Below are 18,711 nucleotides of genomic sequence, written 5' to 3'. Positions count from 1 at the left end.
GTGTAGGCACAGTCGTTTCAGGGACTACTTTACGTGGATTGATACGTCTGAATGACACAATGTTGTTAGGCCCAGACCCACTGGGCAGTTTCCTCCCCATTGCAGTCAAATCTATCCACAGGAAGAGGATGCCTGTCAAGGAGGTGAGAGGTGGACAGACTGCCTCCTTCGCCCTCAAAAAGGTATGTTTTCTCTTTAGTGTTCCCTGCTGGAGATGTTTGGTATTACAACACTTTTCTGATGCATAGATAGATAAATATTTAGTTGAACTGAATGTTTTTTGCAGTGAATAGGAGTCAATACCTCAAGTCTCTCTGTTTCTCTCCCCTCCCCCTACCCGCTCCCTCTCTCCATGTTCTCTCTCTACCTCATCTCTCCCCTCCCCATCCCTCTCTCCCGCTCCCTCCCCTCCCCCTACCCCCTCTCTCCCTCTCCTCCCCCTACCCCCTCTCTCCCTCTCTCCCCCTACCTCCCCACCCCCTCCCTCCCTCCCCTCCCTCCCTCCCCTCCCTCCTCCCTCTCTCCCCCTCCCTCCCGCTCCCTCTCTCCCCCTCCCTCCCGCTCCCTCTCTCCATGTTCTCTCTCCCTCATCCCTCCCCATCCCTCTCTCCCTCCCCCCCTCCCTCCCATCCCTCCCTCCCCCCATCCTCTCTCCCCCCCATCCTCCTCCTCCCCCCATCCCTCTCTCCCTCCCCCCCCCATCCCTCTCTCCCTCCCCCCATCCCTCTCTCCCTCCCCCCATCCCTCTCTCCCTCCCCCATCCCTCCCATCCCCTCTCCCTCCCCCATCCCTCCCATCCCTCTCTCTCCTCCCCCATCCCTCTCTCCCTCCCTCCCCATCCCTCTCTCCCTCCCTCCCCATCCCTCTCTCCCTCCCTCCCCATCCCTCTCTCCCTCCCTCCCCCATCCCTCTCCCTCCCTCCCCATCCCTCTCTCCCTCCCTCCCCATCCCTCTCTCTCCCTCCCCATCCCTCTCTCTCTCCCCCCCATCCCTCTCTCTCCCCCCCCATCCCTCTCCCCCCCCCCTCCCTCTCCCCCCATCCCTCTCTCTCCCCCCATCCCTCTCTCCCCCATCCCTCCTCTCCCCCCTCCCTCTCTCTCCTCCCCCCATCCCTCTCTCTCTCTCCCCCCATCCCTCTCTCCCCCCCATCCCTCTCTCTCTCCCCCATCCCTCTCTCTCTCCCCCCATCCCTCTCTCTCTCCCCCCCATCCCTCTCTCTCCCCCCCCCATCTCTCTCTCCCTCCCCCCATCCCTCTCTCTCTCCCCCATCCCTCTCTCTCCCCCATCCCTCTCTCTCCCCCCCATCCCTCTCTCTCCCCCCCATCCCTCTCTCTCTCCTCTCCCCCATCCCTCTCTCTCTCCTCTCCCCCATCCCTCTCTCTCTCCTCTCCCCCATCCCTCTCTCTCCCCCCATCCCTCTCTCTCCCCCCATCCCTCTCTCTCCCCCCATCCCTCTCTCTCCCCCCCCTCTCTCTCTCCCCCCATCCCTCTCTCTCTCCTCCCCATCCCGCTCTCTCTCCCCTCCCCATCCCGCTCTCTCCCTCCTCCCCTCCTCGCTCCCTCCCGCTCCCTCCTCCTGCTCCCTCCCCGCTCTCTCTCCCTCCCGCGCTCGCTCCCTCCCCGCTCCCTCCCTCCTGCTCCTCCCGCTCCCGCTCTCTCCCTCCCGCTCCCTCCCCTCCTGCTCCCTCCCGCTCTCTCTCCCTCCTCCTCCCGCTCCCTCCCTCCCGCTCTCCTCCTCCCTGCTCTCTCCCCTCCCCTCCCGCTCTCTCTCTCCCCCTCCCGCTCTCTCTCTCCCTCCCCTCCCGCTCTCTCTCTCCCTCCCGCCCCGCCCTCTCTCTCCCTCCCCTCCCGCTCTCTCTCCCTCCTTAGATCAAGCGTTCATCCATAAGGAAAGGCATGGTGATGGTGTCCCCCAGGTTAAACCCACAGGCATCATGGGAATTTATGGCTGAGATTCTGGTTCTGCACCACCCAACTACGATATCACCCCGCTACCAGGCCATGGGTGAGACTCACACACAGACACACACACACACACAGCTGTCTCATGTCTGACTATATATCTCTCCTTCTCTCGTCATTCCTCTTTCTCCCCCTTCGCAGTGCACTGTGGCAGCATCAGGCAGACAGCCACTATCCTGACCATGAACAGAGACTGTCTACGAACAGGGGACAAGGCATCGGTCCACTTCCGCTTCATCAAGACCCCCAGTACCTCCACACAGACCAGAGACTGGTGTTCAGAGAGGGGCCGCACTAAGGCTGTGGGCACCATCACCAAGGTCAGGGGTTAGAAAGGCTTATGAATGGTTTATGAAGGGCTGGAAAGGGTTTATGAAGGATCATGCTCATGAAGACCCCCTCCACATACCAGAGAGTAGACTGGTGTTCAGAGGGATACACCAAGGCTGTGGGTATCACCAAGGTCTGGACTTAAAGGCTTATGAATGGTTCTGAATGGTTTACGAAAGGTCATAAAGACACCAGAGTACCTGCATGCAGAGTACTTCCCTCATGCATTAATCTTATTGGTGGGTGGGTGTTTACAGCTGCTGCAGTCGACCAATAATCTGCCGTCAAACTTCAAACCCCCGCAAATCAAAATGCAGTCTACGAAAAAGTCCCCGTACCGCAGAGAGGATGGAACCACGCCTGCCAATGAGGACGAAGCGAGCACAGCCCGACCAGACAGTCCGCACCAATCACAACAACTGGTGAGAGAGAGAAAGTGAAGGAAGGAATTGGAAGGGATGGTTAGATGGCGGGTCGGGTCGTGAAAGTAAACGTTTCAGGGCAGTTGAATAGGTGTAAGTGTTTAACTTATGTGTGTGTGTGTGTGGTGCGTAAGCTTTCCTCTTAACTTGCTTTACTGCTTCTAGAATGTTTTCTTCTGTAGCTGTGTCTGTCTGATCTGTCTAACACCTCTCCTTTCCTACTATTCTTCTCCTCTTCATGTTTTCACACCCTACTGTTTCCTTCCTTTTCATTGCTATTCTCATTTACTGATTACTCCACCTGTCATCCTGTCTCTTTTCCTCTCTGCATTCTTTTCCATTTCCACATTCATTTGCTCTTCATCCTCTTTGTGCATTACAACGTTACTACATCCTTGATTTGCCCTCCATTCCTCCTCTCTTTCTCCTCTCTCTGTGTTGGTGCTTTGCTTGCTTCCTCAGAGAGAGGGGGAGGATGACCCTCAGAGTAATGAGGGAAACAAAGAGAGCAAGGTAAACAGAAACAAACAGAGCAAGATAAACAATGGGAACCAGGCAGGTAAACAAGATAATTAGGTCAAATGAGTCTTGTCCAGTAACTTCTGTAAATATCCTGAAACAATGCATGCCTCAACTGATGTGAACCAAACATGAATCTTCTAGAGATGTGTCCACAGCATGTAGTTCAGTTTGATAACATCTTCTTAGCTGGAAGTGATTTTGAATGGTAACCTCTTTGTTAACCCAGTTGTTTCTGTTCTCCGTCTGTCTGATTGTGATCTGTTCTCGACAGACAAAGTCAGGAGGAGGGAGCAGGAGACGAGGAGGACAGAGACATAAAGGCAAATCAAACCAGAGCAGCTCCACCACAGCAGCCCCGTCATCAGCAGGCACAGGAGGTTCCTAAACTACACCCCTCTCAGCCCCCAAACTACAGTACTTCCTCCATCCAGCTGTTTCAGCAGACAACTACCCCCCCTTCCCAAAACTACTCCACTACAAACCCATTGAAAAAATGGGGTCATAAAATGTCCCTTTCCCCACCTCTCTCCCTCTATACCACCCGGCTATCTATCGCCTTATCAAGTGTCTTTATCACTCACACCAGAGAAAGTCTAGGTGAAAAGCAGCTCCCAGCTCTGTGCTTGTAGATGGGTACCTCTGCCTCCTCACTCTCATCTTATCTTTGATTAGTTTAGAAAGCATCCTTATTATATTTACAGTATATGAACCTGATACGCCTTCTTTCATTGGGTCTACGGTGAGAATCACTGTAATACTGTGTATAGTTAATCATGGGCCCGAAGCCACATGAGCAGCTATTCCCTTACAGTAGAGTAACCCAGCTCCATGCACTATAGCTCATTGTTTCACTGTTTAGCAGGCATACTAGTTTCTCTCATTTCCTATTTACCACTAGAATCCCCCAATATGACCTAATGAAGCAAGGTCACAACTGACATAGTGAATGGTACATTTGTGGGCCTTCATTAAGGATGAAATATTGTAGATAAGATGTTTTATTGGCCATTTATGACCAAAAGGAAAGCCAGGGTTTGTCTGACTATCACACCCTTTCTCAAGTCCATCCTCCATGGCCCAGAAAGGAATTGAGTGTTTGTGAAAAATAGAGAAATATCCTCCCCTCGATAGCCACCTTTCATGGAGGACAGTCATGTGTATCCTCTTCCTCTCTGAAGAGTTTACAACTATACTACACCCCCTGTGGATCAGCTGTTGTCTGACAAAAACATGCATTTATCACTTTACACTTATTTTGGGATCACACCTGTAAATGTAATTTGCCTGAGCAGAGGAGTCGTCATTTCATACAAGCGCATTTATCCACGTTCGTCATTTTTCAGGAGGCGAGAGGAGTTGAAGGCCACTTGTCCTGTCTAAAATAAATGATTCTATTTACACTGAAAATTAGGTTTATTTAACAATATAATGTACACATGATTAGCAACTGTTTAAGTGAGACATTGATTGTAATAATAGTCGCAGTGCTGTTTGGACCATCACTGTTTACTTAGTTGTGGAATTCCATTTGCTTCTGACATTCACCAATAAAAATAGGCTTTATTGATCTCTGATTGGTCAACTGTGTTGTACATGAAATGAATTTATATTTAAACAGTGAAAACGTTGTGTACAGTTTCAGTGAGGTTAGTGAGTCTGAACTGATACCATTTGTCTCTGTGCAGTATGACAGAAGTCAGCACAACGCAGTCTATTGCTACAGGTTAAGACGAGGGGAATGAATACAAGTTACTGGGATAATATACCACCATTTTCTGGTGGTTAAATACACTGCCTTTCATATCAGAGCACAACAGGGAGATTGAGTTGATTTTCTGATGTATATAGTGTAATATTACTGCAAGGTGATGTGTGAAAGTCAAGTGGCTTTTCTTCAGTAATTACACACCAAGATGGAGGTTAGTTTGATGGCGGATGGACACATCCATTGTAATAAAGAAATTAACTGAAAGTTGACATAGTACAGTAGTTCTTCCCAGTCAGCAAAGTGAATACTACAGATCAAATGTTTAGTGCCAACATGGCTCTCCGTTGTGGGCTACTAAACAGTGTGAGACAATAGTGGATGGAATGCAGAGTAGAATGGGATTGTTGGGTACCAACACAGATCGACAGGGTGGTTGGAGTATGTTCCACTTCTCAATCAGCACATCCTACTACAGTACTGGTAGCAGGAACACAGGAGTACGTTCCACTTCTCAATCAGCACATCCTACTACAGTACTGGTAGCAGGAACACAGGAGTACGTTCCACTTCTCAATCAGCACATCCTACGACAGTACTGGTAGCAGGAACACAGGAGTACGTTCCACTTCTCAATCAGCACATCCTACGACAGTACTGGTAGCAGGAACACAGGAGTACGTTCCACTTCTCAATCAGCACATCCTACTACAGTACTGGTAGCAGGAACACAGGAGTATGTTCCACTTCTCAATCAGCACATCCTACTACAGTACTGGTAGCAGGAACACAGGAGTATGTTCCACTTCTCAATCAGCACATCCTACTACAGTACTGGTAGCAGGAACACAGGAGTATGTTCCACTTCTCAATCAGCACATCCTACTACAGTACTGGTAGCAGGAACACAGGAGTACGTTCCACTTCTCAATCAGCACATCCTACGACAGTACTGGTAGCAGGAACACAGGAGTACGTTCCACTTCTCAATCAGCACATCCTACTACAGTACTGGTAGCAGGAACACAGGAGTATGTTCCACTTCTCAATCAGCACATCCTACGACAGTACTGGTAGCAGGAACACAAGAGTACGTTCCACTTCTCAATCAGCACATCCTACTACAGTACTGGTAGCAGGAACACAAGAGTACGTTCCACTTCTCAATCAGCACATCCTACTACAGTACTGGTAGCAGGAACACAGGAGTACGTTCCACTTCTCAATCAGCACATCCTACTACAGTACTGGTAGCAGGAACACGTTCCACTTCTCAATCAGCACATCCTACTACAGTACTGGTAGCAGGAACACAGGAGTACGTTCCACTTCTCAATCAGCACATCCTACTACAGTACTGGTAGCAGGAACACAGGAGTACGTTCCACTTCTCAATCAGCACATCCTACTACAGTACTGGTAGCAGGAACACAGGAGTACGTTCCACTTCTCAATCAGCACATCCTACGACAGTACTGGTAGCAGGAACACAGGAGTACGTTCCACTTCTCAATCAGCACATCCTACTACAGTACTGGTAGCAGGAACACAGGAGTACGTTCCACTTCTCAATCAGCACATCCTACGACAGTACTGGTAGCAGGAACACAGGAGTACGTTCCACTTCTCAATCAGCACATCCTACTACAGTACTGGTAGCAGGAACACAGGAGTACGTTCCACTTCTCAATCAGCACATCCTACTACAGTACTGGTAGCAGGAACACAGGAGTACGTTCCACTTCTCAATCAGCACATTCTACGACAGTACTGGTAGCAGGACACACGGACATAGGGTGGTACTACGACATCAGATCAGTGCCCACTGTAGCAAAACGTTTCACAACAAAAACAAGTTTCTCTGGGACAAATTCAGGTACATTCCTCCCGGTTTGGTTCTTAGTGATACACCCGTCCTTGAGTCTGAGGAAATACTTCATATGACACAGTAGAGTTGACTACTCTGTACCTAAGGAATGCTACAATCAGCACTTTCTGTATATTCCTAGTCTTCTGCACCTGATCTAAAGTATCAGAAACACTGGTGTGGACAACATACACAGTAGCTTCACCCAAGAACTAACAGCCATGGACTATCAACCTTGGTTACATACTAATTGCTTCCTTAATGGACACATCAAAAGACCTTTGATTTGTTAGCAAGCTCAGAAAGTAAATGTAATTAGTTGATAGACATGGAAAGTCTTTTGGTGTCTCAAATGATACCCTGGCCACGTTAAGTTGCCAAACATTGCAGATAGAAATGCCATGAATAGAGCTGATGTTATTCCTCATTCTACATGTCAGAGGCATGTTTGTTCTACAATGCTTATTTCTATCTGAACATTCCAAAAAGTTGCATCTTGCTGAACGCGCCCCCTATAGTGTACTATCCTCAGTAGAAAGGCTTTGGATGCAGTTTAGTTGAGACGAGGAAGGGAAACCACGATGCATATCGATGTGTTTGTAGAATGATGATCAAATGTCTGAACAATACAATACTTCCTAGTGAGAGGTAGTGATGGAAACACTAGTAGTGGGTTCTGACATAGCAGTCAATATGAAAGAAACAGAAAGATCACTCTGGTAGACAGCACGTGTTGGGCAGGGGAGTTTTTTGCAGGCTTTGGGTGTGTCTCTAGCCATCAATGTCCCAGCTGAAGAGATGATGCTTCACCAACATGTCTTGGACTCCTTCCTTCAGTGGCCTCTGATCTTTCTCCTGGAGGGGGGGGGGAATAAAGAGTGAAAGAAAGAGGCTGTTTGTTTAAAGGGAGTGTATAAGGAACAGCAGTTGCTGGGTGCAGTTTAAAATGTCCACAATGTAGGTCAAAGGGTTATGGGTGAGGTGTGCGCATTGGGATGGTTTTCACCAATGTTCACTATTCTACCATCACTAGCCACCACCAGCTACGTTCTCCAACAACTGAACCAGGAACAGCTTGTTGTTTAGATAACTCTAGTTTCCTATTCTAGTCCCTAAACCCATAGATGAGTAACTAGACCAACTACATTGACCAGAGTTTACCTAGAGAGATCCCAACTAAAGAGGTAATGGTCAACCATCATCTGCAACCCCTTCTTTGAGAATGGTTTTTCAGAATTCAGCCACACACAGGTATGAGTTCACAGGGTGGGTGGGTGTGTTTTACACACACACACACACACACACACGCACATACATACCTCTTTCTTGGCAGGCAGCTCACAGTCCTGAGAGAGACTGAAGGCAAACTTTGAGAGAACCCTAAGGAAACATCACCTTTTTAAAACCACACCACCATCCTTTCCACACATACACCATTTTATATCAATTTCACTTCATCCTGGCCTCTAAGTCTTTCAAAAATAATCTAGCTGTTAATACGCTTGAATGGCGTTACTTAATCTTGTAATAGTCTGCTGGCACCGTCTGTGTGCGTCGCTCTCGCATTCATTTTCACTTGTGATCTCACAGTTTCACTCAAATCTCTCCTTTGTTTTATTTCTCAATCATTCGTTCCAATCTCTTCTTAATCTCTCCCACTCTGTCTCTCTCGTGAACATCTGTCTCCATCTTTTACCTGAGCTCACACTTGATCTGGACCCATCCTGGGCTGCGTAGGAAGGACCAGGGCTGGTACCACTTCTCCACTGCAGGCATACTGGAACACAACACCTCCAACCACAGGTGTAACACCTGCTCACTGTGGGGTGAGAGAGATGTGGTTAGGGAGTGTTCATTGATAAGAGGGACAGCCAGGATCTCTGAGTGAGAGAATCTGTGTGACTCACTTGAGGCCCACGCAGAGGAGCGAGCGGAACTTGACGTCCATCTGAGCGTGTGCAGAGTCGTGGCTCATATTTACAGACTGCACCGCCTGAAAGAGACAGACGGAGGGCGCTGAAGCATCACTGAAACAAATGCTTATGAACAAAACATTCAGTGTAAAACTGTCTGTAGCCTAAGGCCTATGTTTCTACCAGTCAACCTTCACAGCCCATCGGCCCCTACCACTAGGCACTTCCTCATTCCCCCTTTGAAAGCACCTGAAATGCAGATACTAAGTATCATCATTTTTTAAATTGTACTTTTTTCCTCCTTTCAAATCAAATTCTATTTGTCACATACACATGGTTAGCAGATGTTAATGCGAGTGTAGCGAAATGCTTGTGCTTCTAGTTCCGACAATGCAGTGATAACCAACAAGTAATCTAACTAACAATTCCAAAACTACTGTCTTATACACAGTGTAAGGGGATAAGGAATATGTACATAAGGATATATGAATGAGTGATGGTACAGAGCAGCATACAGTAGATGGTATCGAGTACAGTATATACATATGAGATGAGTATGTAGACAAAGTAAACAAAGTGGCATAGTTAAAGTGGCTAGTGATACATGTATTACATAAGGATGCAGTCGACGATGTAGAGTACAGTATATACGTATGCATATGAGATGAATAATGTAGGGTAAGTAACATTATATAAGGTAGCATTGTTTAAAGTAGCTAGTGATATATTTACATCATTTCCCATCAATCCACATTATTAAAGTGGCTGGAGTTGGGTCAGTGTCAATGACAGTGTGTTGGCAGCAGCCACTCAATGTTAGTGGTGGCTGTTTAACAGTCTGATGGCCTTGAGATAGCTGTTTTTCAGTCTCTCGGTCCCAGCTTTGATGCACCTGTACTGACCTCGCCTTCTGGATGATAGCGGGGTGAACAGGCAGTGGTTCGGTGGTTGATGTCCTTGATGATCTTTATGGCCTTCCTGTAACATCGGGTGGTGTAGGTGTCCTGGAGGGTAGGTAGTTTGCCCCCGGTGATGCGTTGTGCAGACCTCACTACCCTCTGGAGAGCCTTACGGTTGAGGGCGGAGCAGTTGCCGTACCAGGCGGTGATACAGCCCGCCAGGATGCTCTCGATTGTGCATCTGTAGAAGTTTGTGAGTGCTTTTGGTGACAAGCCGAATTTCTTCAGCCTCCTGAGGTTGAAGAGGCGCTTCTGCGCCTTCTTCACGACGCTGTCAGTGTGAGTGGACCAATTCAATTTGTCTGTGATGTGTATGCCGAGGAACTTAAAACTTGCTACCCTCTCCACTACTGTTCCATCGATGTGGATAGGGGGGTGTTCCCTCTGCTGTTTCCTGAAGTCCACAATCATCTCCTTAGTTTTGTTGACGTTGAGTGTGAGGTTATTTTCCTGACACCACACTCAGAGGGCCCTCACCTCCTCCCTGTAGGCCGTCTCGTCGTTGTTGGTAATCAAGCCTACCACTGTTGTGTCGTCCGCAAACTTGATGATTGAGTTGGAGGCGTGCGTGGCCACGCAGTCGTGGGTGAACAGGGAGTACAGGAGAGGGCTCAGAACGCACCCTTGTGGGGCCCCGTGTTGAGGATCAGCGGGAGGAGATGTTGTTGCCTACCCTCACCACCTGGGGCGGCCCGTCAGGAAGTCCAGTACCCAGTTGCACAGGGCGGGGTCGAGACCCAGGGTCTCGAGCTTGATGACGAGCTTGGAGGGTACTATGGTGTTGAATGCCGAGCTGTAGTCGATGAACAGCATTCTCACATAGGTATTCCTCTTGTCCAGGTGGGTTAGGCAGTGTGCAGTGTGGTTGAGATTGCATCGTCTGTGGACCTATTTGGGCGGTAAGCAAATTGAGTGGGTCTAGGGTGTCAGGTAGGGTGGAGGTGATATGGTCCTTGACTAGTCTCTCAAAGCACTTCATGATGACGGAAGTGAGTGCTACGGGCGGTAGTCGTTTAGCTCAGTTACCTTAGCTTTCTTGGGAACAGGAACAATGGTGGCCTCTTGAAGCATGTGGGAACAGCAGACTGGTATAGGGATTGATTGAATATGTCCGTAAACACACCGGCCAGCTGGTCTGCGCATGCTCTGAGGGCGCGGCTGGGGATGCCGTCTGGGCCTGCAGCCTTGCGAGGGTTAACACGTTTAAATGTCTTACTCACCTCGGCTGCAGTGAAGGAGAGACCGCATGTTTTCGTTGCAGGCCGTGTCAGTGGCACTGTATTGTCCTCAAAGCGGGCAAAAGTTATTTAGTCTGCCTGGGAGCAAGACATCCTGGTCCGTGACTGGGCTGGGTTTCTTCTTGTAGTCCGTGATTGACTGTAGACCCTGCCACATGCCTCTTGTGTCTGAGCCATTGAATTGAGATTCTACTTTGTCTTTCTACTGACGCTTAGCTTGTTTAATAGCCTTGCGGAGGGAATAGCTGCATTGTTTATATTCGGACATGTTACCAGACACCTTGCCCTGATTAAAAGCAGTGGTTCGCGCTTTCAGTTTCACGCGAATGCTGCCATCAATCCACAGTTTCTGGTTTGGGAATGTTTTAATCGTTGCTATGGGAACGACATCTTCGACGCACGTTCTAATGAACTCGCACACCGAATCAGCGTATTCGTCAATATTTCCATCTGACGCAATACGAAACATGTCCCAGTCCACGTGATGGAAGCAGTCTTGGAGTGTGGAGTCAGCTTGGTCTGACCAGCGTTGGACAGACCTCAGCGTGGGAGCCTCTTGTTTTAGCTTCTGCCTGTAGGCAGGGATCAGCAAAATGGAGTCGTGGTCAGCTTTTCCGAAAGGGGCGGGGCAGGGCCTTATATGCGTCGCGGAAGTTAGAGTAACAATGATCCAAGGTTTTACCACCCCTGGTTGCGCATCGATATGCTGATAAAATTTAGGGAGTCTTGTTTTGAGATTAGCTTTGTTAAAATCCCCAGCTACAATGAATGCAGCCTCCGGATAAATGGTTTCCAGTTTGAAAAGAGTTAAATAAAGTTCGTTCAGAGCCATCGATGTGTCTGCTTGGGGGATATATACAGCTGTGATTATAATCGAAGAGAATTCTCTTGGAAGATAATGCGGTCTACATTTGATTGTGAGGAATTCTAAATCAGGTGAACAGAAGGATTTGAGTTCCTGTATGTTTCCTTCATCACACCATGTCTCGTGAGTCATGAGGCATACGCCCCCGCCCCTCTTCTTACCAGAAAGATGTCTATTTCTGTCGGCGCGATGCGTGGAGAAACCCGTTGGCTGCACCGCATCGGATAGCGTCTCTCCAGTGAGTCATGTTTCCGTGAAGCAGAGAACGTTGCAGTCTCTGATGTCCCTCTGGAATGCCACCCTTGCTCGGATTTCGTCAACCTTGTTGTCAAGAGACTGGACATTGGCAAGAAGAATGCTGGGGAGTGGTGCGCGATGTGCCCCTTTTCGGAGTCTGACCAGAACACCACCTCGTTTCCCTATTTTTCGGAGTCGTTTCCTTGGGTCGCTGCATGCGATCCATTCCGTTGTCCTGTTTGTAAGGCAGAACACAGGATCCGCGTCGCGGAAAACCTATTCTTGGTCGTACTGATGGTGAGTTGACGCTGATCTTATATTCAGTAGTTCTTCTCGACTGTATGTAATGAAACCTAAAATGACCTGGGGTACTAATGTAAGAAATAACAAGAAATATCTCCCTAATTTCGTGATATCCAATTGGTAGTTACTGTCTTGTCCCATCGCTCCAACTCCTGTACGGACTCAGGAGAGTTGAAGGTCGAGAGCCATGCGTACTCTGAAACACCGTACACCTGGCGACTGACATCCCAGCCAACCAAACCTCCCCCTAACCTGGACGGCACTGGGTCAATTGTGCGCAGCCTCATGGGCCTCCCAGAGGTTTGTCAGTGAATTATTGTATAGTCAGTCTAGCCCGGGATTGAACCTGGGTCTGTAGTGACGCCTCTAGCATTGTGATTGAGTGCCTTAGTCCGCTGCACCACTCAGGAGGCCCAGATACTGTAAATTCAATAGAGAACTAGGTCCCATATTACACAGTTCTTTCAGATCTTGGAGATGGAATGAAGAAGTCTTTAGTGAAGTCTTTAGTGGCGGGAAGTCTTTAGTGGCAGGGTGTGAGGAAGACTTTAGTGGCGGGAAGTCTTTAGTGGCGGGGAAGTCTTTAGTGGCGGGGTGTGAGGAAGACTTTAGTGGCGGGGGAGTCTTTAGTGGCGGGAAGTCTTTAGTGGGGAAGTCTTTAGTGGCGGGAAGTCTTTAGTGGCGGGAAGTCTTTAGTGGCGGGAAGTCTTTAGTGGCGGGAAGTCTTTAGTGGCGGGAAGTCTTTAGTGGCGGGAAGTCTTTAGTGGCGGGAAGTCTTTAGTGGCGGGAAGTCTTTAGTGGCAGGGTGTGAGGAAGTTTAGTGGCGGGAAGTCTTTAGTGGCTTTAGTGGCGGGAAGTCTTTAGTGGCGGGAAGTCTTTAGTGGCAGGGTGAGGAAGACTTTAGTGGCGGGAAGTCTTTAGTGGCGGGAAGTCTTTAGTGGCAGGGTGTGAGGAAGACTTTAGTGGCAGGGTGTGAGACTTTAGTGGCAGGGTGTGAGGAAGTAAACAGGCTTGTTATAGGATAACATTTACAAAAGGACTCACTCTATAGAGCAGCTCCTCTGGTGTGAGAACCTTGCCATCCTCATCTAATCTGGGGGAGAGAGAGAGAGAGAGAACTGATGGACTGCACCACACAACTAAGACAACTGTGTAGGAATCCTAGCTGTTCATATGGTACAGAGGTCTGTGTGTGTCTAAGTTACCTGTACGTCTTACACAGCACCAGTCTGGAGTAGACCGAGTTAAAGTCCCTCTCCACCTCTCTACTGGCTGCCTGAGGAGAAAACAGAGAGAACAGTCAGGTAAGGCACTGACAGACAGACACGGAACCCAGCCCTCGGTCTCCTACCTCCTCTATGAAGAGCCAGGGGTGGCAGGGTCCTCCCAGTATGGAGGGTTTCTTCAAACCGTGTTGGAAGATGGCCTTCAGGGCAGGACACAACGTCCCTCTGACCAGGTCTGTCACCGCCTCAGTCACCGAGTCATCACCCGCCAGAGAGTACTGGGGACAGCAGACCAGTTATACATACAATATATACATACATATACATACAATACATACAATACCCATAGACTGGATATATCCACTAAAAGAACACTGACAAATTTAAGTCTGTTTTACTAGACTGACTACACAATAATTCACTGACAAACCTCTTTGCTCCGCTCATCGAGGATTTCTACGAACTTGGCTGGAAACCAACCTTGAGTAAGAGAACAGATCATGAGATAGAAGGTTCCCCAAAGTGTTAGGAAGACAGACTACAACATTCTACAGGACGTGTGGAGGGAGATTGGGACAGAGATGGACATTCTACAGGACGTGTGGAGGGGAGATTGGGACAGAGATGGACATTCTACAGGACGTGTGGAGGGGAGATTGGGACAGAGATGGACATTCTACAGGATGTGTGGAGGGGAGATTGGGACAGAGATGGGGTGTTTTCATTCACCTCTCAGCCCGTTGAGCTCTCCCACCCAACAGTGCTCATCTTTCTGGGAAAAAATCTGAGGGAGAAAGAAAAACAGAGGGATGAGATGGAGGAGTGAGTTAGTCACTTTTGTAAAACGTTTTTTTTTTTTTTATATATTTTTTTAACATGCATGTTTTCACATACGTTTCACACGCTGTGTTTGCAAAAACAAAGTCAGTGTGCTGTTAACAGTATAGCTTTCCCACTGTCCCTATACCATACCGGGCTCCAACTAGTGCTACTCTGCTCACAAATACACGTGACCAACTTCCTTGACAACGTACCAACGGATTGAGCTACACAAATACATGGCAACATTTAAAGCAAGCTGTGGAGTGAAATTACAGCACTTAACTCCATTACATGTATGTGTTCTGTCCACTCACTGTGATGATGTCGTTCTTCCTGAAGCCCAGTTCGTCGTCGTCATGGCGCTCAAAGTCCAACAGGGCTTTGGCCCGTCTCCGTCGGTTACGAGACACAACCAGGAAGTTCTCATGGTCTCTCTGGTGGCTCTCCATGGAGTAGTCTGGAGTCAAGTCCTGAGAGGAGGAGGGACAGAGGGAGGGAGAGAGAGAAAGATGAAGAGAAGGCGAGAGGGGGAGGGACATAGATTAATCTAATCAAATTAGCTCAGAATGTGCTAGTGACTTGTGCATCAAACATGTCAATCAGAATGACTCCACTATTTCCTAACTGTGTCACAGTGTGAAGAACCATTGATTCAGTGATTTGATTTAATGACCGAGTGACTCATTGTTGGGTAACATGACTCACGGCGCTGCTGTGTCAGGGGAAGAATTCAATTATATGACTCATGCCACGATTACACCAGGCACTACCTAAAGTCATCTACTGGAGATCAGTCATGGGAAAGGGGGATAGCCTAGTCAGTTGTACAACCATGCATTCAACTGAAATGTGTCTTTGCATTTAACCCAACCCCTCTGAATCAGAGAGGGGCAGAGGGCTGCCTTAAATTGACATCCAGGTCTTCAGCACCAGCATGGGGGAGGACAAGAGATGCATACATTCAGCGACTTAATGGCCAGCGACTGAGCTCAGAGACCAGAAAGTCACAGATTTCTGCAAATTATCAGCAAGGCGACCACAAGATAACCAGGATAACCCTAAGATAACCCTACCTAGCATTGTCACCATGCCAAATAGGCTAAGGTGACATTGTGCATGGTATTTAGGGAGAGCTCAGCTACTTCTTACTACAAGGCAGCTTCTCTTAAACGCGGGGTCAGTGAAACTGAGTCGATTCAGTAATCTGATTCAGTAGTGAGACTCACAGTGCTGGTGTGTTGGGGGTCCAGACAGCTATATGATTCAGTAACGAGATTCAGTGCTGGTGTGTTAGGGGTCCAGACAGCTATATGATTCAGTAATGAGATTCAGTGCTGGTGTGTTAGGGGTCCAGACAGCTATATGATTCAGTAATGAGATTCAGTGCTGGTGTGTTAGGGGTCCAGACAGCTATATGATTCAGTAACGAGATTCAGTGCTGGTGTGTTAGGGGTCCAGACAGCTATATGATTCAGTAACGAGATTCAGTGCTGGTGTGTTAGGGGTCCAGACAGCTATATGATTCAGTAATGAGATTCAGTGCTGGTGTGTTAGGGGTCCAGACAGCTATATGATTCAGTAATGAGATTCAGTGCTGGTGTGTTGGGGGTCCAGACAGCTATATGATTCAGTAATGAGATTCAGTGCTGGTGTGTTAGGGGTCCAGACAGCTATATGATTCAGTAATGAGATTCAGTGCTGGTGTGTTAGGGGTCCAGACAGCTATATGATTCAGTAACGAGATTCAGTGCTGGTGTGTTAGGGGTCCAGACAGCTATATGATTCAGTAATGAGATTCAGTGCTGGTGTGTTGGGGGTCCAGACAGCTATATGATTCAGTAACGAGATTCAGTGCTGGTGTGTTAGGGGTCCAGACAGCTATATGATTCAGTAACGAGATTCAGTGCTGGTGTGTTAGGGGTCCAGACAGCTATATGATTCAGTAATGAGATTCAGTGCTGGTGTGTTAGGGGTCCAGACAGCTATATGATTCAGTAATGAGATTCAGTGCTGGTGTGTTGGGGGTCCAGACAGCTATATGATTCAGTAATGAGATTCAGTGCTGGTGTGTTAGGGGTCCAGACAGCTATATGATTCAGTAATGAGATTCAGTGCTGGTGTGTTAGGGGTCCAGACAGCTATATGATTCAGTAACGAGATTCAGTGCTGGTGTGTTAGGGGTCCAGACAGCTATATGATTCAGTAATGAGATTCAGTGCTGGTGTGTTGGGGGTCCAGACAGCTATATGATTCAGTAACGAGATTCAGTGCTGGTGTGTTGGGGGTCCAGACAGCTATATGATTCAGTAATGAGATTCAGTGCTGGTGTGTTAGGGGTCCAGACAGCTATATGATTCAGTAACGAGATTCAGTGCTGGTGTGTTAGGGGTCCAGACAGCTATATGATTCAGTAATGAGATTCAGTGCTGGTGTGTTGGGGGTCCAGACAGCTATATGATTCAGTAACGAGATTCAGTGCTGGTGTGTTGGGGGTCCAGACAGCTATATGATTCAGTAATGAGATTCAGTGCTGGTGTGTTAGGGGTCCAGACAGCTATATGATTCAGTAACGAGATTCAGTGCTGGTGTGTTAGGGGTCCAGACAGCTATATGATTCAGTAGTGAGATTCAGTGCTGGTGTGTCGGGGGTCCAGACAGCTATATGATTCAGTAGTGAGACTCACAATGCTGGTGTGTTGGGGGTCCAGACAGCTATATGATTCAGTAGTGAGACTCACAGTGCTGGTGTGTTGGGGGTCCAGACAGCTATATGATTCAGTAGTGAGACTCACAATGCTGGTGTGTTGGGGGTCCAGACAGCTATATGATTCAGTAGTGAGACTCACAGTGCTGGTGTGTTGGGGGTCCAAACAGCTATATGATTCAGTAGTGAGACTCACAGTGCTGGTGTGTTGGGGGTCCAGACAGCTATATGATTCAGTAATGAGATTCAGTGCTGGTGTGTTAGGGGTCCAGACAGCTATATGATTCAGTAATGAGATTCAGTGCTGGTGTGTTAGGGGTCCAGACAGCTATATGATTCAGTAACGAGATTCAGTGCTGGTGTGTTAGGGGTCCAGACAGCTATATGATTCAGTAATGAGATTCAGTGCTGGTGTGTTAGGGGTCCAGACAGCTATATGATTCAGTAACGAGATTCAGTGCTGGTGTGTTAGGGGTCCAGACAGCTATATGATTCAGTAACGAGATTCAGTGCTGGTGTGTTAGGGGTCCAGACAGCTATATGATTCAGTAATGAGATTCAGTGCTGGTGTGTTAGGGGTCCAGACAGCTATATGATTCAGTAATGAGATTCAGTGCTGGTGTGTTAGGGGTCCAGACAGCTATATGATTCAGTAACGAGATTCAGTGCTGGTGTGTTAGGGGTCCAGACAGCTATATGATTCAGTAATGAGATTCAGTGCTGGTGTGTTAGGGGTCCAGACAGCTATATGATTCAGTAATGAGATTCAGTGCTGGTGTGTTGGGGGTCCAGACAGCTATATGATTCAGTAATGAGATTCAGTGCTGGTGTGTTAGGGGTCCAGACAGCTATATGATTCAGTAATGAGATTCAGTGCTGGTGTGTTAGGGGTCCAGACAGCTATATGATTCAGTAACGAGATTCAGTGCTGGTGTGTTAGGGGTCCAGACAGCTATATGATTCAGTAATGAGATTCAGTGCTGGTGTGTTGGGGGTCCAGACAGCTATATGATTCAGTAACGAGATTCAGTGCTGGTGTGTTAGGGGTCCAGACAGCTATATGATTCAGTAACGAGATTCAGTGCTGGTGTGTTAGGGGTCCAGACAGCTATATGATTCAGTAATGAGATTCAGTGCTGGTGTGTTAGGGTCCAGACAGCTATATGATTCAGTAATGAGATTCAGTGCTGGTGTGTTGGGGGTCCAGACAGCTATATGATTCAGTAATGAGATTCAGTGCTGGTGTGTTAGGGTCCAGACAGCTATATGATTCAGTAATGAGATTCAGTGCTGGTGTGTTAGGGGTCCAGACAGCTATATGATTCAGTAACGAGATTCAGTGCTGGTGTGTTAGGGGTCCAGACAGCTATATGATTCAGTAATGAGATTCAGTGCTGGTGTGTTGGGGGTCCAGACAGCTATATGATTCAGTAACGAGATTCAGTGCTGGTGTGTTGGGGGTCCAGACAGCTATATGATTCAGTAATGAGATTCAGTGCTGGTGTGTTAGGGGTCCAGACAGCTATATGATTCAGTAACGAGATTCAGTGCTGGTGTGTTAGGGGTCCAGACAGCTATATGATTCAGTAGTGAGATTCAGTGCTGGTGTGTCGGGGGTCCAGACAGCTATATGATT

At 48.1% G+C, this 18,711-nt stretch overlaps 2 protein-coding genes across 2 annotated transcripts in view; one reads left to right on the top strand and one right to left on the bottom strand.

Annotated features, from left to right (window-relative positions):
- The window catches only part of LOC118383113 (GTP-binding protein 1-like), a 13,229-nt gene extending 8,419 nt beyond the window's left edge, over nt 1-4,810 (top strand). The window contains 8 exon segments of the mRNA XM_052511891.1: nt 1-182; nt 1,870-2,005; nt 2,104-2,208; nt 2,211-2,248; nt 2,250-2,282; nt 2,550-2,714; nt 3,177-3,227; nt 3,508-4,810. The exon segment at nt 1-182 is cut by the window's left edge and continues 1 nt beyond it. Coding sequence (XP_052367851.1) covers nt 1-182; nt 1,870-2,005; nt 2,104-2,208; nt 2,211-2,248; nt 2,250-2,282; nt 2,550-2,714; nt 3,177-3,227; nt 3,508-3,621 — 824 coding nt within the window. The 3' untranslated portion in view covers nt 3,622-4,810.
- A 346-nt stretch (nt 4,811-5,156) lies between these two features.
- Nucleotides 5,157-18,711, bottom strand: part of LOC118379824 (small G protein signaling modulator 3-like) — a 33,916-nt gene continuing 20,361 nt past the window's right edge. The window contains 10 exon segments of the mRNA XM_052511890.1: nt 5,157-7,663; nt 8,128-8,188; nt 8,505-8,627; nt 8,716-8,801; nt 13,368-13,416; nt 13,529-13,599; nt 13,675-13,827; nt 13,980-14,029; nt 14,279-14,333; nt 14,686-14,841. Coding sequence (XP_052367850.1) covers nt 7,580-7,663; nt 8,128-8,188; nt 8,505-8,627; nt 8,716-8,801; nt 13,368-13,416; nt 13,529-13,599; nt 13,675-13,827; nt 13,980-14,029; nt 14,279-14,333; nt 14,686-14,841 — 888 coding nt within the window. The 3' untranslated portion in view covers nt 5,157-7,579.

Source organism: Oncorhynchus keta, unplaced genomic scaffold (assembly GCF_023373465.1).
Source record: "Oncorhynchus keta strain PuntledgeMale-10-30-2019 unplaced genomic scaffold, Oket_V2 Un_contig_7686_pilon_pilon, whole genome shotgun sequence".
In the NCBI taxonomy this organism is placed as follows: Eukaryota; Metazoa; Chordata; class Actinopteri; order Salmoniformes; family Salmonidae; genus Oncorhynchus; species Oncorhynchus keta.
This window is presented reverse-complemented; position numbering and strand designations above follow the sequence as displayed.